Raw genomic sequence first — 25,407 nt, 5'->3', positions numbered from 1 at the left:
GGCATCAAGCAGCACTTGTAGCAAATGCCACCCTTTGTGGATATTCAGGGACCAGGCCCCAGAACCTGGCAGACAATTTATTATTGTTCTCAATGATGATGACATTTTCCTCTTGGGAGCCAACAGAAAAGGAATGTAAATACCATAATGAGGTATCTTTATGGAGAATGTTCAAATATTTCAACATCGTATCCAATAGTCACAGAAATATTCCATGGCAAGGGAAGATATTTCTACATTTAGGAGATTACTGCATTCTGCTGGTGCAGAGACCTTTGTTCCTCATTATTTCAGGGGACTAAACCCAAGGGGAAAAAATCTATTAAGAAAATAAAAATATATCCACTCCGTCTATTTACATAAAACATGTGCATGGTTTTAGGCTTTTTGGCTCACGGCACTTCTGCCACTTGGTGCGGGTGCATGTAGATAAGAGGGTCAGGTATATCCTTCTGCAAAAACCTGAAACTTCAGCAAGTGTTTTTAAAGAATTATTTTTCCAGTTGGCACAGCTAGACACCTACTTGAGGGAGTTTAAGTACTTCCTCTTTCCTCCATTTCTTTCTCTTTCCAATCGTCCAGAAGGACCCAGGCCTCACTTATCAGACCTCAACCAAGAAAGGAATATATATTTTTATTTAAATATTTCAATATTTAAAGCAACTTAATGAAGGACTTGAAAATGTTAGTGGAAACTTAGACTCCTACATGCTGATGGAATGTTTTTGAACAATTTTAATAGAATTTAATGGTTTCCGGTTGACATTCAGAGTCTATCTAGCTTTTGGGAATTGTAATCCTGGTTTCAGTGATTTTGCTGATTCATAACCCACTAGCAGGATTTCCCAACAGTGGCACTACTGACAGTTTGGACGGAATAATTCTTTGCTGTGGGAGGCTGTCCGTGCACTGCAGGGTGTTTAGCAGAATCCTTGACTTCTATTCCCTAGATGTCAGTAGCACCCCCCAGCCCTGTTATGACAATCAAAAATGTCTCCAACATTGTCCAGTGTCCCTTGAGAGCAAAATTCATCTTTGGTTGAAAAACTAACCTACTCTTTATACCACATCCTCAAACCCAAGGCAAAGAGAAAATAGGCTTCATTCCTAGTGGCAAGATGAATTAAACTATGGAGAACATTCTCATGTGATAGTTTTAATATAGTACATACTCTGTATAATGTTTTGTGGGCATATAAACAGACACTGCCCAGTTTAAAAAGGACTGGATGTTTGCCTATAGAAACATTGTGAAACAAGGGGGTTAGGGTGCCAGACCAACACCAATAACGACAAAAGTCCTGTCTGGCCCTCGGAGTAGCTAAAGAACAGCACTGTCAAATCAACAACCACAATCATGGTATTTCTTTTTCAAAATTTTTCATTTTTTGATTTTAGAGAGAGGAAGGAAGAGGGAGAAACATCCATTTGTTGTTCCACTTACTTATGCATTCTTTGGTTGATTCTTATATGTTCTCTGACTAGGGATTGAACCCGCAGCCTTGATATATTGGGACGGTGCTCTAACCAACTGAGCTACCTGGCTAGAACCTCGTTCACAATATTTCTCAAGAGAGAGAATTTGCTCAGAATTTGCTAGGAATGCCAAGAACAAAGTTCTTCCTTTTGGATGGAAACCTTCCCCCAGGCCTATTTCTGACTTCTTCATGTTCCCTGTTCCTTCCAGTCCTGGGCATCTAGATCAGGAATTCCTGCAACCCCAAACAACTAGTGTAGGACTTAGAGTTTAAGGTATAGGGAGAAAGGAGATCCTTCTCTTTTATGAAACCTTTTAAATTTAAGTATAATGTGCATACAGAAGACTACACAAATTTAAAATTTATAGCTCAATGAATAACCACAAATTGCACACACTTGTGTAGTCCCATCCAGGTCAAGGAACAGAAGAACATCAACAGCAACCCAAGAGCCCTCCCAAGCCTCTTCTCAACCACTGCTCTCCCTCTTCCTCACCTCTAACACTGTATATTAGTTTGTTCTGGTTCTGAACTCAATAGGCCTTTAGATACTATAGGCTCTGAACCAGGCCCACTTTAGAAGGAATTATGCCCATATTGGATAGCTTGGTGGTCTACTGAGATGAAGAGAGAAAGGAACACTACTTTTTCACTTTTAAGTAATCTTATGCCAGAAAGGCTGTTGATTCTTAGCACTAACTTGTCAGATACATGCCCAGAGACTTAGTAGCATTAAGCAAATAGCACTTATAAATTAAAACTTGCTTTTAATTAATGAGAGTCAGACCATAATTTATGAGCAATTATTTATTCAATGAAGTTAATCATAGCTCTGCACATGTGACTGAAGCTGTAATACTCACCAAAGCCATCCTGACATTTTCCGTATAACCTCTGGTAAGAATGTAAATAGGTTTGAAATGATTGCATTTGAGAAGCAGCAGAACACAGTGGTTAAAAGCAACAGCACTGGAGCTAGATTTGGGGCTGAATCTTGGCTGCGACCCTTAGTAGCTGTGTGTTCTTAGTCTAATTAGAATTTAATTTCTCTGGGTTTCAGTTTCCTTACTGATAAAATGGGGATAGTAATAGTTTTGCACCTTATATGATTATAAAAGTAAATGAGTTAATAAACATAAAATGCTGATTAGAATAAACATAATATATGTTTGCTATTATCACGACTACTTAACTTAGCATCATGTTAGCATTAGAAAAGCATGAAGCCTAGCACACAGGTGCAGAGGTCAAACACTTACCACACAGCTAAAATTGGGGATTGTTGCATATTTGTAAGAATAGGGATACAGCAACATCTGAGCATATGCATGAAAGGAGAGGTAAGCTCTAATGTGCTTCTTGTGTTTTCGAAGGAAGTTAGCTACAGCTTTCACTTCCGGCTCAGATTCTGGGAAAGGTCCACAGTACGTATCATCACATGGGTGCATAGAAGCTCCTTCAGCTGCAAGTTAGAAAAGAAAATGAGGTGGGCGAGTGGGCAGGCAAGAAACAAGAAACACAAATCTGCATTACTAAAGTGATTTTTCTTTTATATAAACCACTCATTTACAGAAATCAGTTACTGAAAAATCCAAGATGGTTCAAGCCTTCATGCATAATAGGGGAGTGGCCTGAACATGAAATAGGTACTGATTGTTTAAGTCAGCCTGCAAAAACCACTTTAGAGAGATAGCTCTGTCAGTTGGAGAACTAGTTCTATGTGATCCCCTAGAGAAAGTAAGGCCTCTTGCTTTTATACTCCACAACACCTGTACTTTCCCTCCATAATGCTTAACACACTCATAATTAATGTCAATATTTACTTATTTATCATTCAACTGATATTTACACTGTTCTAGGTACTTGGGATACACTGGAAAACAACACAGAAGCACTCTGCTCCAAGCGAACCTACACTCAATCTGGAGCCTGTTAGACTGTAATGCTCTGTGAAGGCAGGGACTGTGCCCTTCTTGCTGGGCGCCTGGCAATTAGAACAATATCATGGCAAGTGTTCAGTGAGCATTTCTTGAATAAGTGAATGCCAAATCAAAAGAAAAGGCTAGACATCTATACAGGTGTCTGGTGAGATACAAACATTGATGTAGCAAGAACATGGAAACAAGACAAATAATTCTGCAGAGCACACCAAACCAATTTCTATTATATTTTTAGATCAGCAGTATCCAAACAGTTTTTGTAAAACCCATCTTGGGGGGTTTGATAGGGTTTAGTTAAGGAATCCTCAAAGCTAAATTTTGATAATTTTGAAATACAAAATTATGGTATACAGGTCTATGAAGAGGAAGGAAAAATAAGATTCACTGCAACAATCACAAACTAATAAGGTTCCAACAAATTTTGAAAATAATTATATTTTTCACAGTTATTTGCCATTCTGAGCCATTATTAAACCTCCCATACCCTTAGAAAACCGTAAGTCTTTCCATAAACAAATGGAAAATGTTTGGTGATCTTGTGACATAGTCTAATTCTACTTAACATGAAGAGACAACCATGTCAAATCAGACTAAATCTTGAAGGCAGTAAGACTAGTTTATGCTGTAGGAGAGTTGAGACGGGGAATTTAAAGAAACTGTGGCTCTCCTCTGTTGAGTCTAATTCTGGAGAATCCTCCAAAGCAAAATGGGATACAGATGGAACTGAGAACTTAATGTAAAAACTGTAGCCAATATTCCAAAAGGAATGGGAAGAAGAGAGACATCTGATGAACACTGATGTAAAGCACTGGAAAGCAGAGATCACGAACTGAACAACTAATTCCAAAGGGAGCAGAACTGATGAGTTAGAGCAACAGGAATTTATAATAATCCCAATGAATATTCTCAAGATCATACAGGAGGGCATTAGGAACATTAAACAGGGATAACAAGTTATAAAAAAGAATCAGTAAAATATAACAGAAATAAAAATATTCCTGGGTTGAATAAATGCAGTCGATGAGTGAGTTAATGAGGTGGAGTGGGTTTTGAAACATTCCCAGAGGCATTAAAAGGAAATGAAGAACTAGAAAAATTAGAGAAAAATTGAAGGGTAAAAAATTAGAGTAACTGTTAACATCTGATTAATAGGGGCCCTAAAAGAGAAAAAGTTAAACAGAAGTTAAATACTTGAAGTACTGCTAGTTGAAATTTTTCCATAGTTCGAAAAAGATTGAATGAACTTATTGTGTACCAAGCAAGGGAAATTAAAGGGAAAATATCAACTCATTGACACCCAAAGTGAAATTTTAAAAAAGGAAACAATTCCAGAGAAACAGAAGTAGGTCATCTATGAAGGAATAAAAATTAAATTCACATTTACCTTTTTTAATAGGAACACTAGAGTAATATTTCCAAATTATTTTTTTTTAAAAAAATTTGAATCTAGACTTTTATATCTAACTAAACTCTCCTTGAAATGTGAGAGCAAAATAAAGATTTTTTGGCATGAAATTCCTCAGGAGGTATCCTATACACAGACATAACTTGTAAACATCCTGAGAGAAAGTGTTTCAACAAAATGATGAACAACTCCAGAGAAAATACTTGATATGAGAATTACTGGAGAGTAAGCCATTTAGAAAGATCCATTGTCTAAATAAGCAGTGTCCCAAGGAAAATAAAAGTGTAATGATCTAGTATCAAATTCTAGAATATAAAAAACCGATGGAATGATGGGGGGTGAGGGACTAGAAGAAATAAAAGCATGCTAAGTGATTGGTGTCTTTTACAAAGGAAACACAGCTATTGATTAAATTTAGAAATTGATGGAGAAAAACAAAGCTAAGCATGGATTTTAATAAGTTAGGAATAATCACAAGAAGAAGAAAAATAGAACACCAGCTTCACAGCTTGCAGAAGTAACTTTGACCCATTCAACAGAAAATAGTAGAGAAAAAAGAAGAGACATTTGAAAATAGAGAACAGGAATTAAGGTGGCAGAAATAAGTAAGTTAATGAATTAATACATAGTAAGTGATTATGAAAAATACTAACATAAAACTCACTGATAGAATGACTGATATTTTCATATAGAAAAATAAAGAAGATCCAGCAATATCATGTCTACAGAAAAAAGTGGTACATGTGAATATACCAGATGTCTACTTTTATTTTTTAATTATAGTTAATATGTTATATTAGTTTCAGGTGTACAACATAGTGATTGAACATTTATATAAATTATAAACTGAACACCAAGATAAGTCTAGTAGCCATCTCTCACTGTACAAAGTTGTTATGATGTTGTTGACTATATTCCCTATGCTGTGCATTACATTCCCATAATTTATTTATTTCATAACTGGAAGTTTGTACCTCTTAGTCCCCTTCACCTTTTTTTGCCCATTCCCTGTCTCTCTGGCAACCATCAGTTTGTTTTCTTCTCTGTGACTGTGAGTGAGTCTGTTTCAGTTTTTTTCTTCTTTATTCATTTGTTTCGTTTCTTTAGATTCTACATAATAATGTAATTATACAGTATTTGTTCATAATATATTGTAGAAATATCTATCTATGTTGCTACAAATGGCAAGATTTCATGTTTTTATGGTTGAGCAATATTCTATCACATATGTGTGTATACCACATCTTCTTTATCCAGCATCTATCAGTGGACACCTAGGTTTCTTCCGCATGTTGGCTCTTGTATAGAGTAAGTAATACTTACTCTTGTATAGAGTAATACTCTAATGAACATTGGGATGCATATATCTTTTGAAGTTAGCATCTCCATTTTCTTTGTATAGATACTCATCAATGGTCTTGCTGGGTTGAATGGCAGCTCTGTTTTAAATTTTTTGAAGAATTTCCATACTATTTTTCATAGTGGCTGCATCAATTTACAATCCCACTAACAGTGCACAAGGTTCCCTTTTTTCCACATCCTCACCAGCACTTATTGTTTGTTAATTTATTGGTAGCCCTTCTGAAAGGTGTGAAGTAATACCACATTGTGGTTTTAATTTGCATTTCCTTGATCATTTTTATTTTGTAAATTTAAAATATTTTTATTTTTTTTTTATTGTTGTTCAATTACAGTTGTCCCAAATTTTCCCCTGCCTCGCCCATGCCCCTGCTCCCTCAGTCAGCCCCCACCCTGTTGTCCATTACCATGGGTCCTTTATACATGTTCCTTGACTACACCCTTCCCCTTCTTTCCCTCTTATCCCTCTCTCTCCACCCCTCTGGTCACTGTCAGTTTGTTCCTTATTTCCACGTCTCTGGTTCTATTTTGCTTGTTTGTTTGTTTTGTTCATTAGGTTCCACTTATAGGTGAGATCATATGGTATTTGTCTTTTGTCATGGGTCTTATTTCATTTAGCATAATATTTTCCTGTTCCATCCATGCTTTTGCAAAGGGTAGGAGTTCCTTCTTGATTTCTGCTATGTAGTATTCTGTTGTGTAAATGTATGACAGTTTTTTGATCCACTCATTTACTGATGGGCTCTTATGCTGTTTCCAGCACTTGGCTATTGTAAATTGTGCTGCTATGAACATTGGGGTGCACAGGATCTTCTGAATTGGTGATTCAGGATTCTTAGGGTATAATCCCAGCAGTGGAATTGCTGGGTCAAAGGGCAGTTCCATTTTTAGTTTTTTGAGGAAAGTCCATACTGTTTCCCACAGTGGCTGCATCAGTCTGCATTCCCACCAACAGTGCAATAGCGTTCCCTTTTCCCCACATCCTTGCCATCACTTGTTTGTTGATTTGGTTATGATGGCCATTCTCACCAGTGTGAAGTGGTATCTCATTGTGGTTTTAATTTGCATCTCTCTGATGGCTAGTGATACTGAGCATTCTTTCACACGTCTATGTGCCCTCTGTATGTCCTCCTTGGAGAAGTGTCTGGTCTGGTCCTATGCCCACATGGTAGGACACAAAACAAGCCCTAACAAGTACAAGAAAATTAGAATCATATCAGTCATTTACTCAGATACAATGGCTTGAAACTAGAAACCAACCTCAAAGAAAACACTCAAAAACATTCAAATTCACGGAGACTGAGTAGCATGCTATTAAATAATAAATGGGTTAATAATGAGATCAAGGAAGAAATCAAAAAGTTTCTGGAAACAAATGAAAATGAACACACAACAGCCCCAAACCTGTGGGATGCAGCGAAGACAGCCCTGAGAGGAAAGTTCATAGCAGTACAGGCCTACCTAAAAAAGATAGAAAAATTTCAAATATGCAACCTAAGCTTCCATCTACAAGAACTAGAGGAACAACAACAAACAAAGACCAGAGTGAGTAGAAGGAAGGAAGCAATCCAGATTAGAGCAGAATTAAATGACATAGAGACTAAAAGAACAGTTCAAAGGATCAATAAATCCCAGAGCTGATTCTTTGAAAAGATAAACAAAATCCGTGATCATTTTTAAAAGGGAAAATTTTTAAAAGTTTTAAAGGGATTGGTGGATATATTTAATATATAGATATGTTATTTTAAGTAGGTGTTAAATTCACACAATTCAAAATTTTAAAGTTTTGAAATGATTGTATTATCGATATGCAGTTAAATGCTCTACCCCGGTCTATACCCCCTAACCTTAAGATTGTATTTGTAGTTTTCATAGATTTTTGCCAGATTGCTTCCTAAGATTTTTATTATTTACATGTCAACAAGCAGTGTATAAACTATCATCTCTCCCTGATTCCTACAAACAATACCCTTCATGTTTATCACCTTTAAAAATATTTTCAATTACAGTTGACAGATAATGTTATATTAGTTTCAGATGTACTGAATTAGACACTTATATACGACATTTATGTACCTTACGAGATGATCACCCTGATAAGTCTAGTTCCCACACGATACCATATATAGTTGTTACAATGTTATTGACTATATTCCCATCAATTTTTATCGTCTTTTGATTTTTGGCAATTTGATGGCAGGGTAATTTTTCTTCCTTACGACAAGTATGTTTGAACATTGATTTCTATGTTTGTTTCGATTGGCCTCTTCTCTGAATTGCTCATTCGTATCCTCAGCTCATGTTATTCTCTTGGGCTGTTTATCTTTTCCTTATCCATCTATAAAAGAGCTTTGTATAGATAGTTGTCTGTCATCTGCATTGTATTTTACCCTCAAATTTATAATTTTTTATTCAATTGTTTATGGTAACTTTAATCATTTTAGATCTAAAATCTTATATAATCACTATGTTTTTCTTTTTAAATAATTTTTGGGTTTCTTGTGTTGGTTAAGAAAATTTTCCGTATTTTTAGAAATTACACATAATGCATAGATTTTCTTTTAGGAACTTTATCATTTTATTTTTTCCCACCTAAGTTTTTAATTATTTTGGATTTCTTTTTACACATATGTAATATATGGTTATACCTTCAGTTTTTCTATATGGATAGCCAGTTTTATCAGTATCATATATTAAATACTTTATCATTTTTTCCACTGAATTGAAACACTACTTTGGTCACATATTAGAGTCTATTGCATGGGTGGATCTACTCCTAGATTCTCTGTTCTATTCTCCTGATCTATTTGTCTATTTCTTTATTGTTACCCTACCAACCTACAGTAGCATTTCCAAATGCCCTGACATCAGGCAAGACAAGTTCCCCTCACTGTCCTTTTATTTCTCAACTTTATTGCCTTTTTAGGATCTATTTCTATATAATATGATATGATATAATTATGATTATTTTATCAATTCCCAAGAGCTGAAAACAAAATGAAAAACCCCATTGAGATTCTAATTAAGATTGCATTCAATTTCTACTGATTTGGGGAGGATATTATTATGTTGAGCCATGCAATCAAAGGACCTATTATTTCATTCCATTTGCTCAGATTGTGTTCTGTATTCATTCATAGTTTAACATTTTTTAGTATATTTTCTTTATTGTTGTTACTATTGCTGTTATTGTGAATTGAGAACTGTTTTTCAAATGGCCATGTCAGAGTGCTGTAGAAGCCACTTCATGGAACCCTCGGTGTTCTTCCTGTCCTTTCCCTTCTTCCCTCCACCTGCAACTCCATCTAATATGACTGGAACTCGCTCCTCATGCTTTCCCTTTAAACTTCATTTAGAGACTTATGTGCTACCAAAATAACATGACCCATTGAGCAAATTCTATATTCAGTCTTACGTACTATATAAACATATTGTTCTGACAACTTTCCTTACAAAGTATGCCTACCACATATTTAGGATAATGAGTAATAGCTCTATTGACATTTCCTCAGAAAATTAAATACTCTTCTAAATAACTAAACAGTCTAAGTTGCTAAAGATAAACTATTTGCTTTGTTCAAAGTGTCAAAGAAGAGGACATTTAATTCTTTAGTATTTTCATTTTTCATTCTCTGTGTGGATTGTAACTATTTCTAAGCTACTCCTGAATTTCATAGAGGCTAGACACTTACTTTTTCTCAACTTAAAATGGGTAGAATTGCTGTCTTTTATCCTTTGTAAGGGAAGAAATACCAAACTGAATGCCTTTCTCCTTCAAGATTGAGTTGCAAGAGGGAAATCATTTGGAAAATGAGACCACTGCTCTATGTTCCTTCTGGAGTAGGGGGCAGTCAGGGCTAAAGGTGGAGATGTGGGTGGTAGATATATTGCCCTGACAGTGTAGCCTCAGTGAGACCCTCCTGTTGGCCCAGAACTACTCGCCTTGTTCTCAGCATCCTCACTAGATCCAGCCAACACCAATCTTTGCTGGGCGGGTTTGAGTTTTTTACAACATTCCATGCTGGCACAGGTGCTACAGCTCCAACACAGGGTGGGAAAAGCAGCAGAATACAGAATATAGAATGACTCTAGAGATGACTGTGTCTGCCTGTAAATCTGGTAGCACTTCTGTTGTACTGTAGATATGTATTTGTATGGACTCTTCTCTTCTTTAGAGGGTGAGCTCATTTCTTTTAAAGATCATGACCTATTATTCCCAAGTACTTAGTAGAATGGAAACCTTTGCAATTCTTTAGATGTTGCTGAATAGATAAGTGATGTTTACCCTGCTCAGAGAAGGTGCTTGCACCTTGGCCTGTTTCATTGGACTGTTTCTTTGATTAAATAGCTAAACCCCAGTTCACATCTATGGAAGGCTGAGGACATACTAGGGCAACAAAACCAATAAAGTATCTTCAAATAGTCAGTCCATGAGAACATTCTATTACCTAAATATTTCTTTAATAACTTCAGATCTGAAACTCTGAGTTTACCCTAAGTTATAATAGGTATTTTAACAAATATAAACAGTTTCAGAAAGGAAACGAGGTCCTTAAAATTCTTATATACAAGTGATGAGCCCCATATTCTTCATGCACAAGGATACAAATCCTCTTTGGCCCTCAACAAGATACAGAGTGATGGCTTCACAAGTAAGCTTCGCATAGGTCATGGCAGAAACAGGGCTGTTAAATTTCCTCTTAAACTACACAAAAGTGTATTTGTGTGCTGGTAAGCTTTCTTCCAAAGAATGAATGGAGACATATTTGCAACTGGAGAGAACTGTTTGCAATCGGGAGGCTTTGAGGAAGAGGCAGAGAGAGCAGAGGTATGTGGAAGGTGGATGTTGGCCATAAAGGGTATATAGGCTGGCCAGCAAAGCAGGGCAAGGGGCAGCAGCTTCTAGAGGGCCAGCGGGGCGACCTTACCTGACTTTTCATACAGCCTGACCTCCTGCTTAGAATAGTATTCTCCTTTGGTTTTTGACACACATATATGTTCTCCAATCACTCTGTTCTTGTCTTCTCAGTCCTCTTTGTGAGTTTCTCTTCCTCTATCAGTCAGTTGCTTAAAAGGAAGAATATCCAATTGTTTTGACTTTAGTCTGTTTTTTTCAATAATTTCTTTCTTCAATGATTATGGCTTTTTCAACAACTACCGTATTTTTCAGACTATAAGATGCACCTGACCATAAGACGCACCTAGGTTTTAGAGGAGGAAAATAGGAAAAAAAACTGCTCCGCCGCGGTGCCTTGCACGCCCCCTCTACCCACCCCAGCCAGGTAAGCTACATTTGGACTATAAGACACACCCTCATTTCCTCCCAAATTTGTGGGAAAAGTGAGTCTTATAGTCTGAAAAATACGGTACTTACATGTTGATACTTTTATTTATTCAACAAGGTTTTACTATGCACACACCACACACTGGGATACACTGATGAACGAAACAATGGGCCCTGCCTTGTGGAGCGCATAGTGTAGTGGTGGTGCTTGGGGTGGGGTTGGGGGGGGGATAAACAATAAACACAGGAAATAAGTGAATTACACTGTATAGTAGAAAAGTGCTGTGGCGAAGAGGAAAAAAATAGAGGAGTGTAAAAGATCAGGAGTTCTGGGGAGGTGGGCTGCAATTATAAGTTGGTGATGAAGGTTCTTCTCAGAAACTGACTTTTGAGCAGACTTAAAGATCACAGGTGTCAGCCAGAGCATCTGGGGAAGACTGTCCTGTGCAAAAATTGTCTGCATGCCCATCTCCGTACTCACTGGGCCTCGTGTCCACTCAATATGGGGCACATAATACAATAAAGCAGCATTTTATTTCCTACTTATCATGCGCAAACTAAACTGTATAATATTAGGAAGGGCCACGCCTCGATTTAATGCTGTTTGCCTAAGAAGCACATTAGGTAGTGGAATATGCTGTAGCGTTTTAGGGTTTATTTTATGGCTTGGCAGTCTGCCAATGTTATTTACCACAGATTAAGTATTGATTCAGCAGAATGGGATAGCACATTCAAAATTCTCTCTGCCTGTGTTTTTCTCTGAATTTTTGCCTTACTCATCTCCTATACCAACCCTGTCTTTAAAAAACAGAAACAGAATATGAGTAGTGGGGCCTCTAAAAAGGAAATAAATTAATTCAGGTGGAAAGAAAGCCACTAAAATGATCTAATTTTGTCTATAGTCTTTGGGGGCGCTATTCCGGCTTTACTAAAATGCAGAAGGACAGCTCACAAGCATTATTGAACAGTATGTCCCTTCGCGATTTTAAGCAGCCGTGTTAGATACACAATTTGAAGAGTCCTGTACAGACCTGGCCTCAATTACACAGATTCTGATCAGAAATATCTGCTGTACTATAAAAGATCAAGATAGCTGAAAGGAAAAGCACTAGACAGCATCTCAAGGAAACAAGTAAAAAACACGCAGAAAAAGATTCAATACCCTGGAAACTATGATAAAACAGGCTTCTAAGGGAGAGGGACAAGAAGCATAAAACCTGAAACTTTAGGTTTTAGGAGCATGAGAATCTAAAGCTGATTTGTTTCCCCTTAGTTTAGGGGAGCCAATATATTGTTTCTGGAGCTGACACAAAATTCTCTTTGCCATCTTCACATGCAGAACAAGAGCAGAATATATAACATCTCTGCAGTGCAGAGGGAGAGATTTTAGTCTTGTCAAATAAAACAGCATACATCTCTGTTCCGAACATCTCAGCAATTTAACTTGCATGCCACATACGTCACCTCTTTAGCTGTCGAGTACTGAGATGTGAAACTCTACAGGGACCTCATAAATCTAGAAAGGAGACAAGATGCACCTGGGAGGAAATTTGAGGACAAGGCAATGTAGATGGGATACAGTTGTAAAGGGTGCAGTGCAGACAGCCCACGGAGCACAGAGGTGGGGGAGGGAGCAGGGGGATTAGGAGGCCTGGGGAGACTACAATGGCAGAGACTTGGTGGGACTCAAGATGGATGGAACCTGAAAAAATAGGATCTTAAAAATAAAGGACAAAACAATAAAGATTGTATTGCTCCTATGAACCTTTGTCCTTCCTTCTCTCTCTAAAATCAGGATTGATTGTGAAATGAAGAAGGGTTGTGAATTCAGGAAGGATTGTAAAATGAGGAGGAAGGGGGTCTTTAGAGGAAAAATGGAAAGAAAGGGGTGCTAGAAGCAGTGATGGACTGAAAATATCACAAGATGGGGCTCCAATAAGAACTTGTGCTGCTAAAGAGCTCAGTGACAGGCATGTCACAGCTCTGGCTGTGCTTGTCCTGGGTGGACCAAGGACCTGAGTCAGTGGTTTTCATGTGTTGCTGTTGCTACCAGTTGTGTTTTTGGGCAGGGGGTGTCATACAGCAGCTAGATATATGTTCTAAAATTATGAAACTCGAATAATTGGTTTAGTTGTCCTGATAAATAACTCTTAATTTATTACGATATACTCTTATAATGAGGGAGAGAAATGGCCGATTAGAGTGGGTGTGCTCTCCTCATCAGTTGGGTGTGGGGTAGTGGGGGAAAGAAGCTGAGCACTGTTGGCTAGAAAATGATTGCTAGGACTCTTTCCAGCATCGATGGTTTGTGATTCCAGTCCAGATGAAAAAAACCTCCAATGTAATTACATACTCACTTTTCCTTAACATCCTTAGATTCTGTTCTATGGATGTGAGGGTAAAATTCAGTGATAAATGTTGTGTGACTTGATTGATGTTTTTGTTCTTAGAGGCAGTCTCGGAGAATGGATTGCAATCTAAAACTTTGCTGGCAAGTTGTTTAATTTTCAGAACGTATTGCCTTTAGATAAAAATTTCCCTTCCTGCCTAAAGTCCTCCAACCCCTTCCCAAATTGCTGTGTGTTACAAATCTTGGTGTAGGGCTCCTGACTGCCCAAACAGGAATCGTTTACTGCATCCAACAATCCTCACGGAACTGTGGAAGCCATTGTTTTAATTTCTCTCCAATACAGCCCACCCACCTGCTATTGTCTTAGTCAAAACTGTCCTGGGTTATTGTAGGGGGTTCTCTGACTCCAGGCTCTTCTTCAATCTGCATCCTCAGAAGTCCTGAATTAATTTTACTGCAAACATTAATATGCAATTTCTTTGCCTAAAACTTCCCATGGCCAACAACTGCCTCCAAAATAAAGGGACCAGATTAGGGGCCTTTTCTCTATAACTCTTGTGGCTGGCTGAATAATGGCCCCCAAAGATTGTGAGGCCCTGATCCACGGAATCTGTGAATGTTACTTTATCTGGGAAAGGGCCTTTGCAGATGAGATAAATGAAGGTTCTTGAATTGGGGTGATCCTCCCGGGTTATCTGGGTAGGCCCTAACTGTAATCACAAGTGTCCTATAGGTGGGACATTTCATTACACACAGAAGAGAAGGCTATGTGACAGGAGCTGGGGGGAGCTGAGGGAGGATGCGCTGTCACTGGCTTGAAGGCAGAGGAAGAGGTCACAACATAAGGGCTCCAGGTGTGGCCACTAGAAGCTGGAAAAGACAAGGAAATGGATTCTCCTCTAGAACTACCCCCCTGCAGTCCCCACCAAGGAGTGTGGTTTGCCTGATCTTCAGCCTGGTGAAATCCATTTTGGACCTCCGGCCTCTAGAACCTTAAGAAAGTAAATGTGTTGTTTTAAGCCACCACATTTGTGGTAATTTGTTAGAGCAGCGAAAGGGCACTAATATACTCTTATAAGCACCTTTTATCTCTACACAGCATTTATCACAGTTTAATGTAATTGCATTTTTACTAAACTGTCAATCTTGAAGGCAAGAATTATGTCTTTTTCTTGTTTATATTTCTTATACCTAGCATACTGCCCTTGAAATATTTATTAAATAAGCTAATAAATTTATCAGACTAGAGGATGCCTCCAGAAAATTCTTTTTTCTCTTTTCTATTAACATTCCTTGGTTTGGAGGTCAAAGCCCTTTAACTGGATATGTGGGGGATTTTTTTTTTTTTTGGCTGAAGGTCTCAGCATCCTCTTTAACTCCCACAGTGTCCCCATTTCTCCCTGCCCCCCTCCAGTCAGTCACCATGTTCCACGGCTCTGCTTTCCAGAATCTTCTCCTACCTCTCCTCTCTGCCTCTACCTAATTGTGGCATGCATAAGCTCTTACCTGGACAACACCACAGCCTTTCAACAGGTCTCCCTGCTACTACACACTTTAATCTGTCCTTCACACTGCTATCAGGGTACTTTTCTAAACCACAAAGAGATCGTGTTAGATCATGTTATCTTCTCCAAACTACCCCCAAGCCCTCCTTGGCTTCTCAGGGATAGCAACATCAATGCGAACCCCTCAGCATAGTGTCCAGCCCCCACCAATGGGCCGTTTTCAGGCTCCTGTTCTTTTCTGTATAACCCTCTCAGCAGCCACAGTTCCACCCCTCCCAGAGCCTGTTCTACTCCATCAATTCCTCCCACACCTCTTTGCCTTTGTTTCTCCTCTTCCTTCAGCCTAGACTGTCCAGTTCCTCTTGAAACCTATCAAAATCCTTTCATGCCTGGAAGGCTCGGCTCAAAAGCCGCCTGTCTGCAGCTTGCCCACTCTCACCCCAGTAGAATTTCTCCTTCCTCTCTCCTCTGGGAGCCTGACACTATCTCATGCCTCTAGTTGTCAGCTCTCCCTCGGCCTCAGCTCACAGCTGGTTGTTTACATGCCAGGCTCCCTCCCTGGGCTGCGAGTTCCCTAGAACAAGGACTGAATAGTGTTCCTATTTGCCTGGCATTGTGCTTTGCTCAGAGCAGGGGCTCGATAAATGTTTACTGAGTGAATCACTCTGTCCTACAGCAAGGTCCCTCGTAGTCTGTCACATCAAAATTGCATTTGTGTTTTGGAGCTGAAGGTCAGTTTTATTATAATTTGAGGTTATAATAAAAAGTAAGAGCTTGAACAAGAGCCTGATTCATAATGTTGTTTTCTAGGGTCTGGCATACACTCAAAATATATGCAAATAAAATTATACCTGAGAATAAGAATATACCTGAGAATGATAATATATACAAAGAAAAGGGAATCAATAATTTTGAATCATATTAGTACTTTGTCTTTGTTCCCAATGCACCTTCTCAATCTAAGGGTGATGAATGAGATAATTAGTGCTATTTTTTGTCATGGAACTTGCTGGAAGGCCATTCTAGAATCTCTCAAAATTGCACAGGTTGGCATGGCATCCCCAGAACCTCAGTTTAAATAGATGCCAGTGTAAGAAAACAGTTATTGTATTCTAGTGAAATATGTCACATGACTTAAAATGTTTTTGCTGATATACACTTGCTATTTTTCTGCATAATAAAACAGTACACTTTTATAAAATGTTTTGAATCAGTGTAAAACTTTACTTTTTCTCTGTATTTCATATTCACCCCTTCTAGGGGAATATCAAGAGAAATGATGAAGGAGGACAGTGCATTTGGTGTTTTTTAGATTGGATAATATATAATTAAGTGGGAACTCTAACTTTGCATTTCCCATGCCCACTCCATTTGGGGGGTGGTGAGTGGAGTCAGTGAGGCATGATGTCGGGAGGAGCACAGTAAGACTTCTTCAGAGACCCGTGGTCTGCCTCTTTTAGGCCTCACTTCCCCGTGTTTTACTAATAATTAAGCTAAATAACAAAAACTAACATGAGAGGAGAAGTGCTTTGAATGGTAATAGTGCATTCTGAACCTTGACTTTAGTTAAAATTGCATTTCTGGTTTTTCTTTTTTAAGAAAAGAATAGTAACTTATTTTTACTGTTTTAAAATTTTTTGAGTGGCCAATACATGTACATAGTTATACCACACAAACTGGTCCCCCTTCACCTGTCTAGCCATCAATTTCTTTTCCCCAGAAGCAGTCACTTTTACTGCTTTCTTGTTTTATGCTGGGTTTAGTCTATGCATTTATAACTAAAAAGCCAGTTTTACTATGTCCATCTTTGAAAAAAAACTTTTTTTACATAAAGAGCAATATTATTTATATTTTTAAATCTTAAACCTTGCACCGTTCATCTCTATGTGTATAATCCTGGATTTTTTTCATACGAGTACATGAAACAGCTGTATAATTCTGGCTATTTATATTTTGCTGTATAATTGTAGAGTAATTTACTTCACTAGTCCTTCGTGGATGGACACTTGGGATACCTCTAACCTTTTGTTATAAAGAGTGCTGCAATGGGTATCCTTGTATGAGTTATTTTCTACATATGCAACTATAGCAATAGGATAAACTTCTAAAAGTAGAATTACTGAGTTAGTCAAAAGGATGTGTATTTTTTTATTCTGTTGACATTGGCAAATACCCTTCCATGGAAGTTGTACCCGTTCCCACTCTCTAAAGAAAGTATGATACTGTCTGTTTTCTCGTGCGCCTCTACCCAGCAGTCACTCCAGCCAGATGGGGAGCCAACTGGACTTCTCCTGTTTCCCTTGAACTTCGTTGTCTACTTCTCGCTGGAGCCTGAGTGAATGATGCCCTTTAGAACTCTCCATTGTAGCCACGCCCTCCCGGATTCTGGTCCTGCTGTGGTTTACTACTGGTCCTTTCTCTGACACTCTGGCTCCAGTGACCCCCCGATCAGTCATTTTCTTCCTAGCTTTAAGAGCTCCTAAATACCCCTCTCTTGAAAGGCTTCTAATTATCCAGTGTTTGTCAAACTCTTCCATCAAAACACCCCTAACAGGCAAAGTCAACATAGACTGTAAGTCCATAACCTCTTTGAAATCTTTGTTTTACCTTAAAAATCACGTGGATTGTCCACTCTACTCAATTATATATTTGTTTGTTTTAACATCAAATAATTCTCCTTTTGAAATCTTCAAGTGAAATTGGCATGTCTTGAAGGTTTGCTATGACTCTTTGTGACTCTCTTTGTGACACAAGTCCACATACATAGAGTCTCAGTTCCGTCTGACAGGCATGGCTTCTAGAATAAAATCTGTAGAGCTCAGCACAACACTGCATCTCAGCATGTCCATCATGAACCTGGGACCTCTCCTGCCTCATCTCTCACCTGTCCTTCCAGCCCTCCTTCCTTCCAGCCGGGCAGGGCCACCTGCCATGCTCACAACACCTCCTTCTGTTTCATGATGCATGTTTTCCTCAAGGACACACCTGTTCCACCTACCTGGATGCCCTCTTGACACTGAATCTTTTGCTCTCTTTACCTTCTGACCCACAGTTTAGCTTACTTAAATCTGCAATCATCTCTTCTATGAAGGTTTTTCTGATTTTATCAAGTAGAATTGGTCCCTTCTTTCTTTATATTTCCACTGTATCACGTGCATATTTATATATATCTACATAGATACAGCATGTGTATTTCTACATAGTATCTATAACATCTTATTTCAATTTTTTCTTTCTCTTCCTTCTCCCTTCACTCCTTTTTTCCTTCTCTTTCTTCTCCTCACTTACGCCAGCCTCAATGATTAAATCCTGAGGAGGAAAGGAAGTGTGCTGGGTTTGCCTCTGCTTCCCCAGTGCCTAGCACAGTGTGGCACACAGAATGTATGCAGTACAGTTTTGTTTTGGTTTTTTGCACGAATGGAAGAATGAATGGTATTTCTGATGTGTCTGGTCAAATTGCTTTCTAATGCCTCCAGAGATGCATGTTCTCCAAGTTCTACCATTGCTTCCAGCTCAGGTTATCCCATTAACCATTTTGAGGAATCATTTAATAGATGAAATGTTACCTTGTTTTATTTTAATATCATTTTTCATTACTGGGGTTTGCCCATTTTATCATGTTGGTTTATTTTCATGAATTGTAGTTAAAAAAATTTAACCTCCAGAGTCTTGGAGGTTTTTTTTTCATATTTCATATGTGCTCAATTATTTTATTATATAGTGTTTGATTCTGAAATGTTTATATAAAAATGATAGTAAAACTTTATTTCATATATTTACTGCAAATATTTTTTCTTGCATGGGTGCTTATCTTAGTTATGGCTCCTTAAAAAAACACTTAGTTCTTTACTTAATAAAGATATCCACATTTGGCATTTATTATGATATGAGGGGGAACCTCCCAAAACTGGAATGTATTTATAAAAGATTGTATATTTATTCTTATATGTTTAAACTTCAGTCACCTTCAAAGTACTCTCCATTTGATGCAATACACCTATTTGAGACATTTTTTCCACTGCTCAAACAGTTTTTGAACTTGTCAATTTTGATACCTTTTAGTGCTTCTGCCATTTTTTTCACCTCTTCCACATCGGCAAAATGTTTCCCTTAGAGGACTTTTTTCATCCAGAGAAACAAAAACAAGTCACTTGGGGTGAGATTGGGTGAATAGGGAGGGTGGGGCATGGGGGTCCTGCTGTTCTGGGTCAAAAACTGCTGGACACTCAGCGCAGTGTGGGTAGGTAGACTCTCATAAATCACCCATCATGAAATGGGCAAGTGTGTTGAAAGAGTCTTCAAAAAGAATTCACTGAAGCCAAACACATCCTCTCACAACAGTGCCAGCTGGTACACTGATACAGATGGGTTCCTAGAACACTCACCTAGTGGGGGAAGCCTGTACTACAAAGCTTCCAGAAGACAATTCCAGGGTTTTTTGGGGTCCCCCAGAAGATAATTCCGGGATTTTTTGGGGGTCCCTCTTCATATATGTCATGGTTGTCTAAAGATGTGGTTAATTTATATTTTGAAAACGATTCTTTCAAGTGGGAAAGTATCATTTTTTAAAGGTTTTAGGTAGACATTTTTATTATTTTAATGGAATCTCTCTCATTTAAATTAAAAATGTTTCAGTTACAGTTGAAATACAATATTATATTAGTTTTAGGTGTACGACACAGTGATTAGACATTTATACAACTCACAAAGTGATCACACCAATAAGTCTAGTATCCCTCTGACATTATACATAGTTATTACAATATTATTGACTATATCAGTGTAATTTGAATCTAAATATCTGCACTGAACAATCCATTTGGTAGACTGATTATCTTAAAAAGTTAGTTCCATGATATCACCTTTCAATTCAAAACTCTCCCATGGTTTCCCATCTGATTCTGAAAAGAATCCAAAGTCCTTCCTAAGATGCTGGATGTATATCATCTTGTATCTGGCTCTGCTCTGACTTCATGTCCCACCCCTCCCCTCCCTCACTCAGTTGCAGTCATGCAGTCCTCTTGTTTCCTGGAACATGTCAAAGATGCTGCCAACCAGAACCTGGACACTACTGTTCCCTCTGCCTGCTCTGTCCTCAGACCTCCTCCACTCTCACCTATCAGAGTGGTCTTCCCTACACCACTTGCAACAGCTAACTCACCCCACCCCTGGCATGCTCAATTATTCTCCTGGCATTATATTTTTCTTCACAGAACATGTGACAACCTGACTCTGTTTTGTTTTGCCTTTTCCCAGTAACCAGCTCGGTAACTAGTAGCTGAATAAGTGAAGGAATACATTTAGGCATGCATCTGATAACCCCAGATGACCAGTACATCCAATGTATTTGGCATTTTTTTCTTATAATATAAAACAACCTTTTTTTCTTACAACTTAAAAACACTACCATCATAATGTCATTTATGACTATGGTTTGAACGTTTGTCCCCCCTGAATTCCTAATGCCCAACGTGAAGGTATTAATAGGATGGGCCTGTGGCTGTAATTAGGTCATGAGGGGAAGCCCTCATTAATGGGACTAATGACCCCATAAAAAAGATTCCAGAGGGCTCCCTAGCACCTTCCACCATGGGAGAACACAGTGAGGAGCTGTCATCTGTGATACAGGGAGCCCTCACTAAACACTGCATTGGCTGGCTGGTGCTGTGGTCCTGAAATTCCCAGCATGCAGAACTGTGAAAAGTAAATATTTGCTTTTTAATAAGCCACCCAGTCTCTGGTATTTTGTTACTGCAGCCTCAAACAACTGAGACAGTCATTTTGGGGGCACCTAATAATCTCCTCTGGACAGCTAGGGTTCTGCAGACCACTAGGGTTTTGTGAGGTTTGGGAAGTGCTGTTTTAGAAGATAGTATTATTCAGCATAGGACAGCTTTTCAGATAATTATAAAGAGTGGTAGATAAGAAGAATATCATGGTTTTCCTATTTGTGTATGTAAGAATAGCATGCAAAAGAGATTGTTTTAATAATAGAAAGTTACTTCAAAACAAATGTGGATTAAAAATAAGCATATAGATTAAAAGGGAATTGGGAATCTGAACACAAGGCACATTGTTAACATTAGTGACCCAGAAAGAACATAATGCCGCAATGCTTATGAGATGTTAAAAACAATCCCAAGAACCAAAAATTCAAAGCAGTTAGATATGCATGAAATTTACAAAAATATAAAATAACATGACTTGTCAAATGCAAATGATACAGCTGGAGGAAAATTATCAGGGAGATGTAGTTTGTTTTTGGTTAACTCAGAAATGCAATAATGCTGAAAGCAACCAGCACAGTGAAAAAAGAATTAATAGCTAAAAGTTTTAAGGACCTTACTCATGTGCCCACGGTAAGACCAGAGGCCTTCTCAAGACTGAGCAGCCTGGGAATGTTGCCTGCTGAAACAGGTGCAATAAAATTACAGGGCTTCGGAAATCACTTAAAATTACGTGACCAAATGAAATATCAGTAGCCCAGTGTCCAAGGAGCTGAGGGAATGATTCTGTGACCACTATTATGCATCACTTAAAAATATTTTTAAATGCTACTTACTTCAGTGACTTACAAAAATGAGCTATTTGTAAAAGGTTTTAAAACTCTGTAATATCATTTTGAAAAACTTTAACAAAGAAATTTGTAGTAAACTAAGATATTGTCTTTCACTTGATGATTATTACATATTTACCCACAAGAATGATCAGAGAAATAAAACTATATCATTTTGTGTACACACACACACAATCAGTATCAAACATAATTTAATCTGTGGTTACAAAATGCTGATGTTTATAGCAGCACGATTTACAATAGCCAAGTCCTAGAAGCAACCTAAGTGCCCACCAGTAAATGAGTGGATAAAAAAAACTATGGTACATTTACACAACAGAATACCATGCAGCAGAAAGAAAGGAGGAGCTCCTACCCTTCATAACAGCGTGGATGGAACTGGAGAGCATTATGCTAAGTGAAATACGCCAGGTGGTGAAAGAGAAATGCCATATAATCTCACCTATAAGTGGAACCTAACCAACAAAACAAACAAGCAGGCAAAATATAATCAGAGACATTGAAATAAAGAACAAACTGATAGTAACCGGAGGGGTAGGGGGAGAGGGATAACGGGGGACAATAGGGGAAGGGCCATCCAGGAACATGTACAAAAGACACAAGGACAAAGCCACAGGGGGTAGGTTCGAGGGTGGGAGGCGGGGATGGGTGGGGCCGGGGGGGCGTGGTGAGATGAGAATGGAGATAGCGGTACTTGAACATCAATTAAAAAAAAAAACGCCCAGAAAACTGACTTTTAAAAGTATTTGGGTATGTCTTGCATAAGATACATAAAATATAAAACAGAGATGAACTAAGTTTTTCATATAACCAGTATCTGGATTAGCAAAATGTGTTTCTAGAGCAAGAGAAGAAAATAAAAGTGGGGTTTTTTTGTATTTTCTTTAGCTTTAGAAACAGAAGGATTTTCAGTTCAGTCTTAAAACCTTCTAATCTAGAAAGAACGAAATTTGCAAAAACATGGTGAGAGCTGATAAATTAGAGGGGCACTAAGAGGAATCAACAATATATTCTTTGGCTGAGTCATGCGAATGAGGTAGAAGTAATAGCTACTAGTATATCTAATCGGTACATTATTTTAAAAGGCCAAAATAGTATGGATGGTAATTGAATATGAAAAGGTGGGAGAGACAGTAGCAATAATGAAAACAAAGGAAAACAAAAGAAAAATTGAACAGAATGTCAGAAAGAGCTTATGAAAGCATAAACTTGGCCGAGGTAATAGATGTGGACTGGGAAATGAAATGTTTCTGAGAGGCTCTGCATTGGTCTGGGCTTTGTGAAAAGGCACAGAATCTACTGTGGCTAGTTTAAGCACAGAGGATTATTTTTAAAGGCTTGAGGGTCTTTCAGAGACATTGGGTAAGAAACTTTAGTTTGAGCCTTCAAGAGGCAATGTGCAGGTTACCAGGAGGTAAACTGCTTTTCTAAGATGAGGAAGTAGCGCATTCAGCAAAGAGTGGTGATGAGGAAGCTGCCTCAGGTAACCCACACCCCCAACAATGGTGCTGGTCCACAGAAGAAGCCACCAAAAAATAACCCCCATCTTCCTTCCATATTTAGTCTCCCATGAGGGCAGCCAAATGGTAGAACACACCCAGATCCCTAGCTCTAAGGGGTTCTAGGAAGTGCAGTCTTTATCTTTTCTGGCCTCCGAGGTATAGGAAGTCACACTAGGAAGAGGTCAGAATGCATGGAGAGTGCCTACCCATGACTCACACCACAAACTTCATTACAAGAGAAACTTATAGAGAAAACACGTAAAACAACAAGAAAACCAGAAAAATCAGTATGAACCAGTTCTTTCTAAGTTTCAACATCCACTGTCAACTTTTCCCAAATATCACAAGGGCCATATTATACAAGGATTTAAAAAACAACATTTTGAACCAGAGTAAGAAATACCTTAAAGATGCATATTTTTATTTGGAAACCTTTAATCTGAAATGGTGAAGTATTGCTCTAGTACTACTTGTAGGAGGCAGCAGATGAGAAAGAAAGCTGCCTGGCACTGGTAGATGCTGTATGATCAGGTACAGGTGGGATTGTTTTAGGTAATTATGGTGATGATAGAAGGTCTTAAAACATCACCAAGAAGTCAGGCTAACACTAATTCTCATTGTGTTCATGTCTAAATTGATAGCTGGGTTTTCAGGCAATGTGGCAGAATTGTGGCAGAAACGGTGATAAAGCTCCTGCTAGAAACACCTCTAAGTGTTCAATAAATCAATGTAAATACACAGTAGAGTTCTCAAAAATGTTCCTGAAGGAACAGACGGGGAGAGAGGGCTGGAATGAGAACAGCTGAAGCAAAAGCTGCAGCCATTCTCAGGCTTGTTTCAATGGCTGAATGTGGTGGCCGCGGGCCTGGACCAGGGTTTGGATTCTCAATACACAGGAGGGGAAACCAGGCCCAAGCGCACACCTGGGGCCCTGAAAGAGTGACGCTTTCAACTGAAGCATGGGTTACAATGCAGTCTGCCTCTGTGGGGAGACATGAACCTCTGGCTAGGAGAAAAAAGTCTTCCCAGAGAAGTGGCAATCACACACCCGACATCACATGCAAATTCAAGCTACCAGCTTGGTAATGAGGTTTCCCCAAATCATAAATAGCAACTGAGGAATCTTCCCCTCCTTTCTTCTTACCATCTATTCCCCATCTCTCTCTTGTCTGTGTTTCATCGTTTTGGTTAAACAGGCCAAGTCTTAGTATTATTTTGATATCAAGGACCCTTTTGTAGACACATGTTGTTCAGCTCTGACCAAGTGGAGTGACTGATCATGGTAAGTTCGTGACTAAGGGTCACACTAATGACTAGAAACAGGGGCACTGGAAAGAGACGTAGCTTCTCATACTGGTTCAAGTTTTTGTGTAATTTGGAGCATGTTTCCTAATTTCCCTAAATATTAGTTTCTTCATCAGTTAAATAGGGATAATACTAGCATCGACCAATGGGAAATTCATCTTGAGAACTTAGCACATGCTAAGCACATGGTGAATCTTTTTCTAAAAAAGATTTTATTTATTTATTTTTAGAGAGAGGGGAAGGGAGAGAGAAAGAGAGGGAGAGAAACATCAATGTGTGGTTGCCTCTCACGCACCTGCTACCTGTGACCTGGCCTGCAGCCCAGGCATGTACCCTCACCAGGAATTGAACTGGTGACCCTTTGGTTTGCAGGCCAGCACACAATCCATGGAGCCACACCAACCAGGGCCAGATGGTGAATCGTGAATAAATTTTAGCCATGTATCAACACCACCAGTGAGCAAACCCTGTATGATCTAAATTTCTAAGTCTTTAGGATTCTATGTCCTTTATTCCCTTTTAAGTGAGCGTAATAATTTAACTCACTGCTTGTCTAATTTTAAAATTTCTCTATCAACCTCTGCAGGAGATTTTAGGTGATTACTTATCTTTTTACACTGAATTGGTTATAAAGCAAATAGAATAAGCCAACAGATTTTCCCTTTATATTTCTCTAGAATCCCAATTAATTCCTTGGGCATT

At 38.5% G+C, this 25,407-nt stretch overlaps 1 protein-coding gene across 1 annotated transcript in view; it reads right to left on the bottom strand.

Moving 5' to 3' along the window:
* The window catches only part of CPA6 (carboxypeptidase A6), a 69,782-nt gene that overhangs the window by 5,929 nt on the left and 38,446 nt on the right, over window positions 1-25,407 (bottom strand). Inside the window, exon 7 of the mRNA XM_024572248.4 lies at window positions 2,738-2,940. Within this exon, the coding sequence (XP_024428016.3) occupies window positions 2,738-2,940 (203 nt within the window). The remainder of the gene's footprint in view (window positions 1-2,737; window positions 2,941-25,407) is intronic.

The sequence above is a fragment of the Desmodus rotundus genome, chromosome 8 (assembly GCF_022682495.2).
Source record: "Desmodus rotundus isolate HL8 chromosome 8, HLdesRot8A.1, whole genome shotgun sequence".
NCBI lineage: Eukaryota > Metazoa > Chordata > Mammalia > Chiroptera > Phyllostomidae > Desmodus > Desmodus rotundus.
This window is presented reverse-complemented; position numbering and strand designations above follow the sequence as displayed.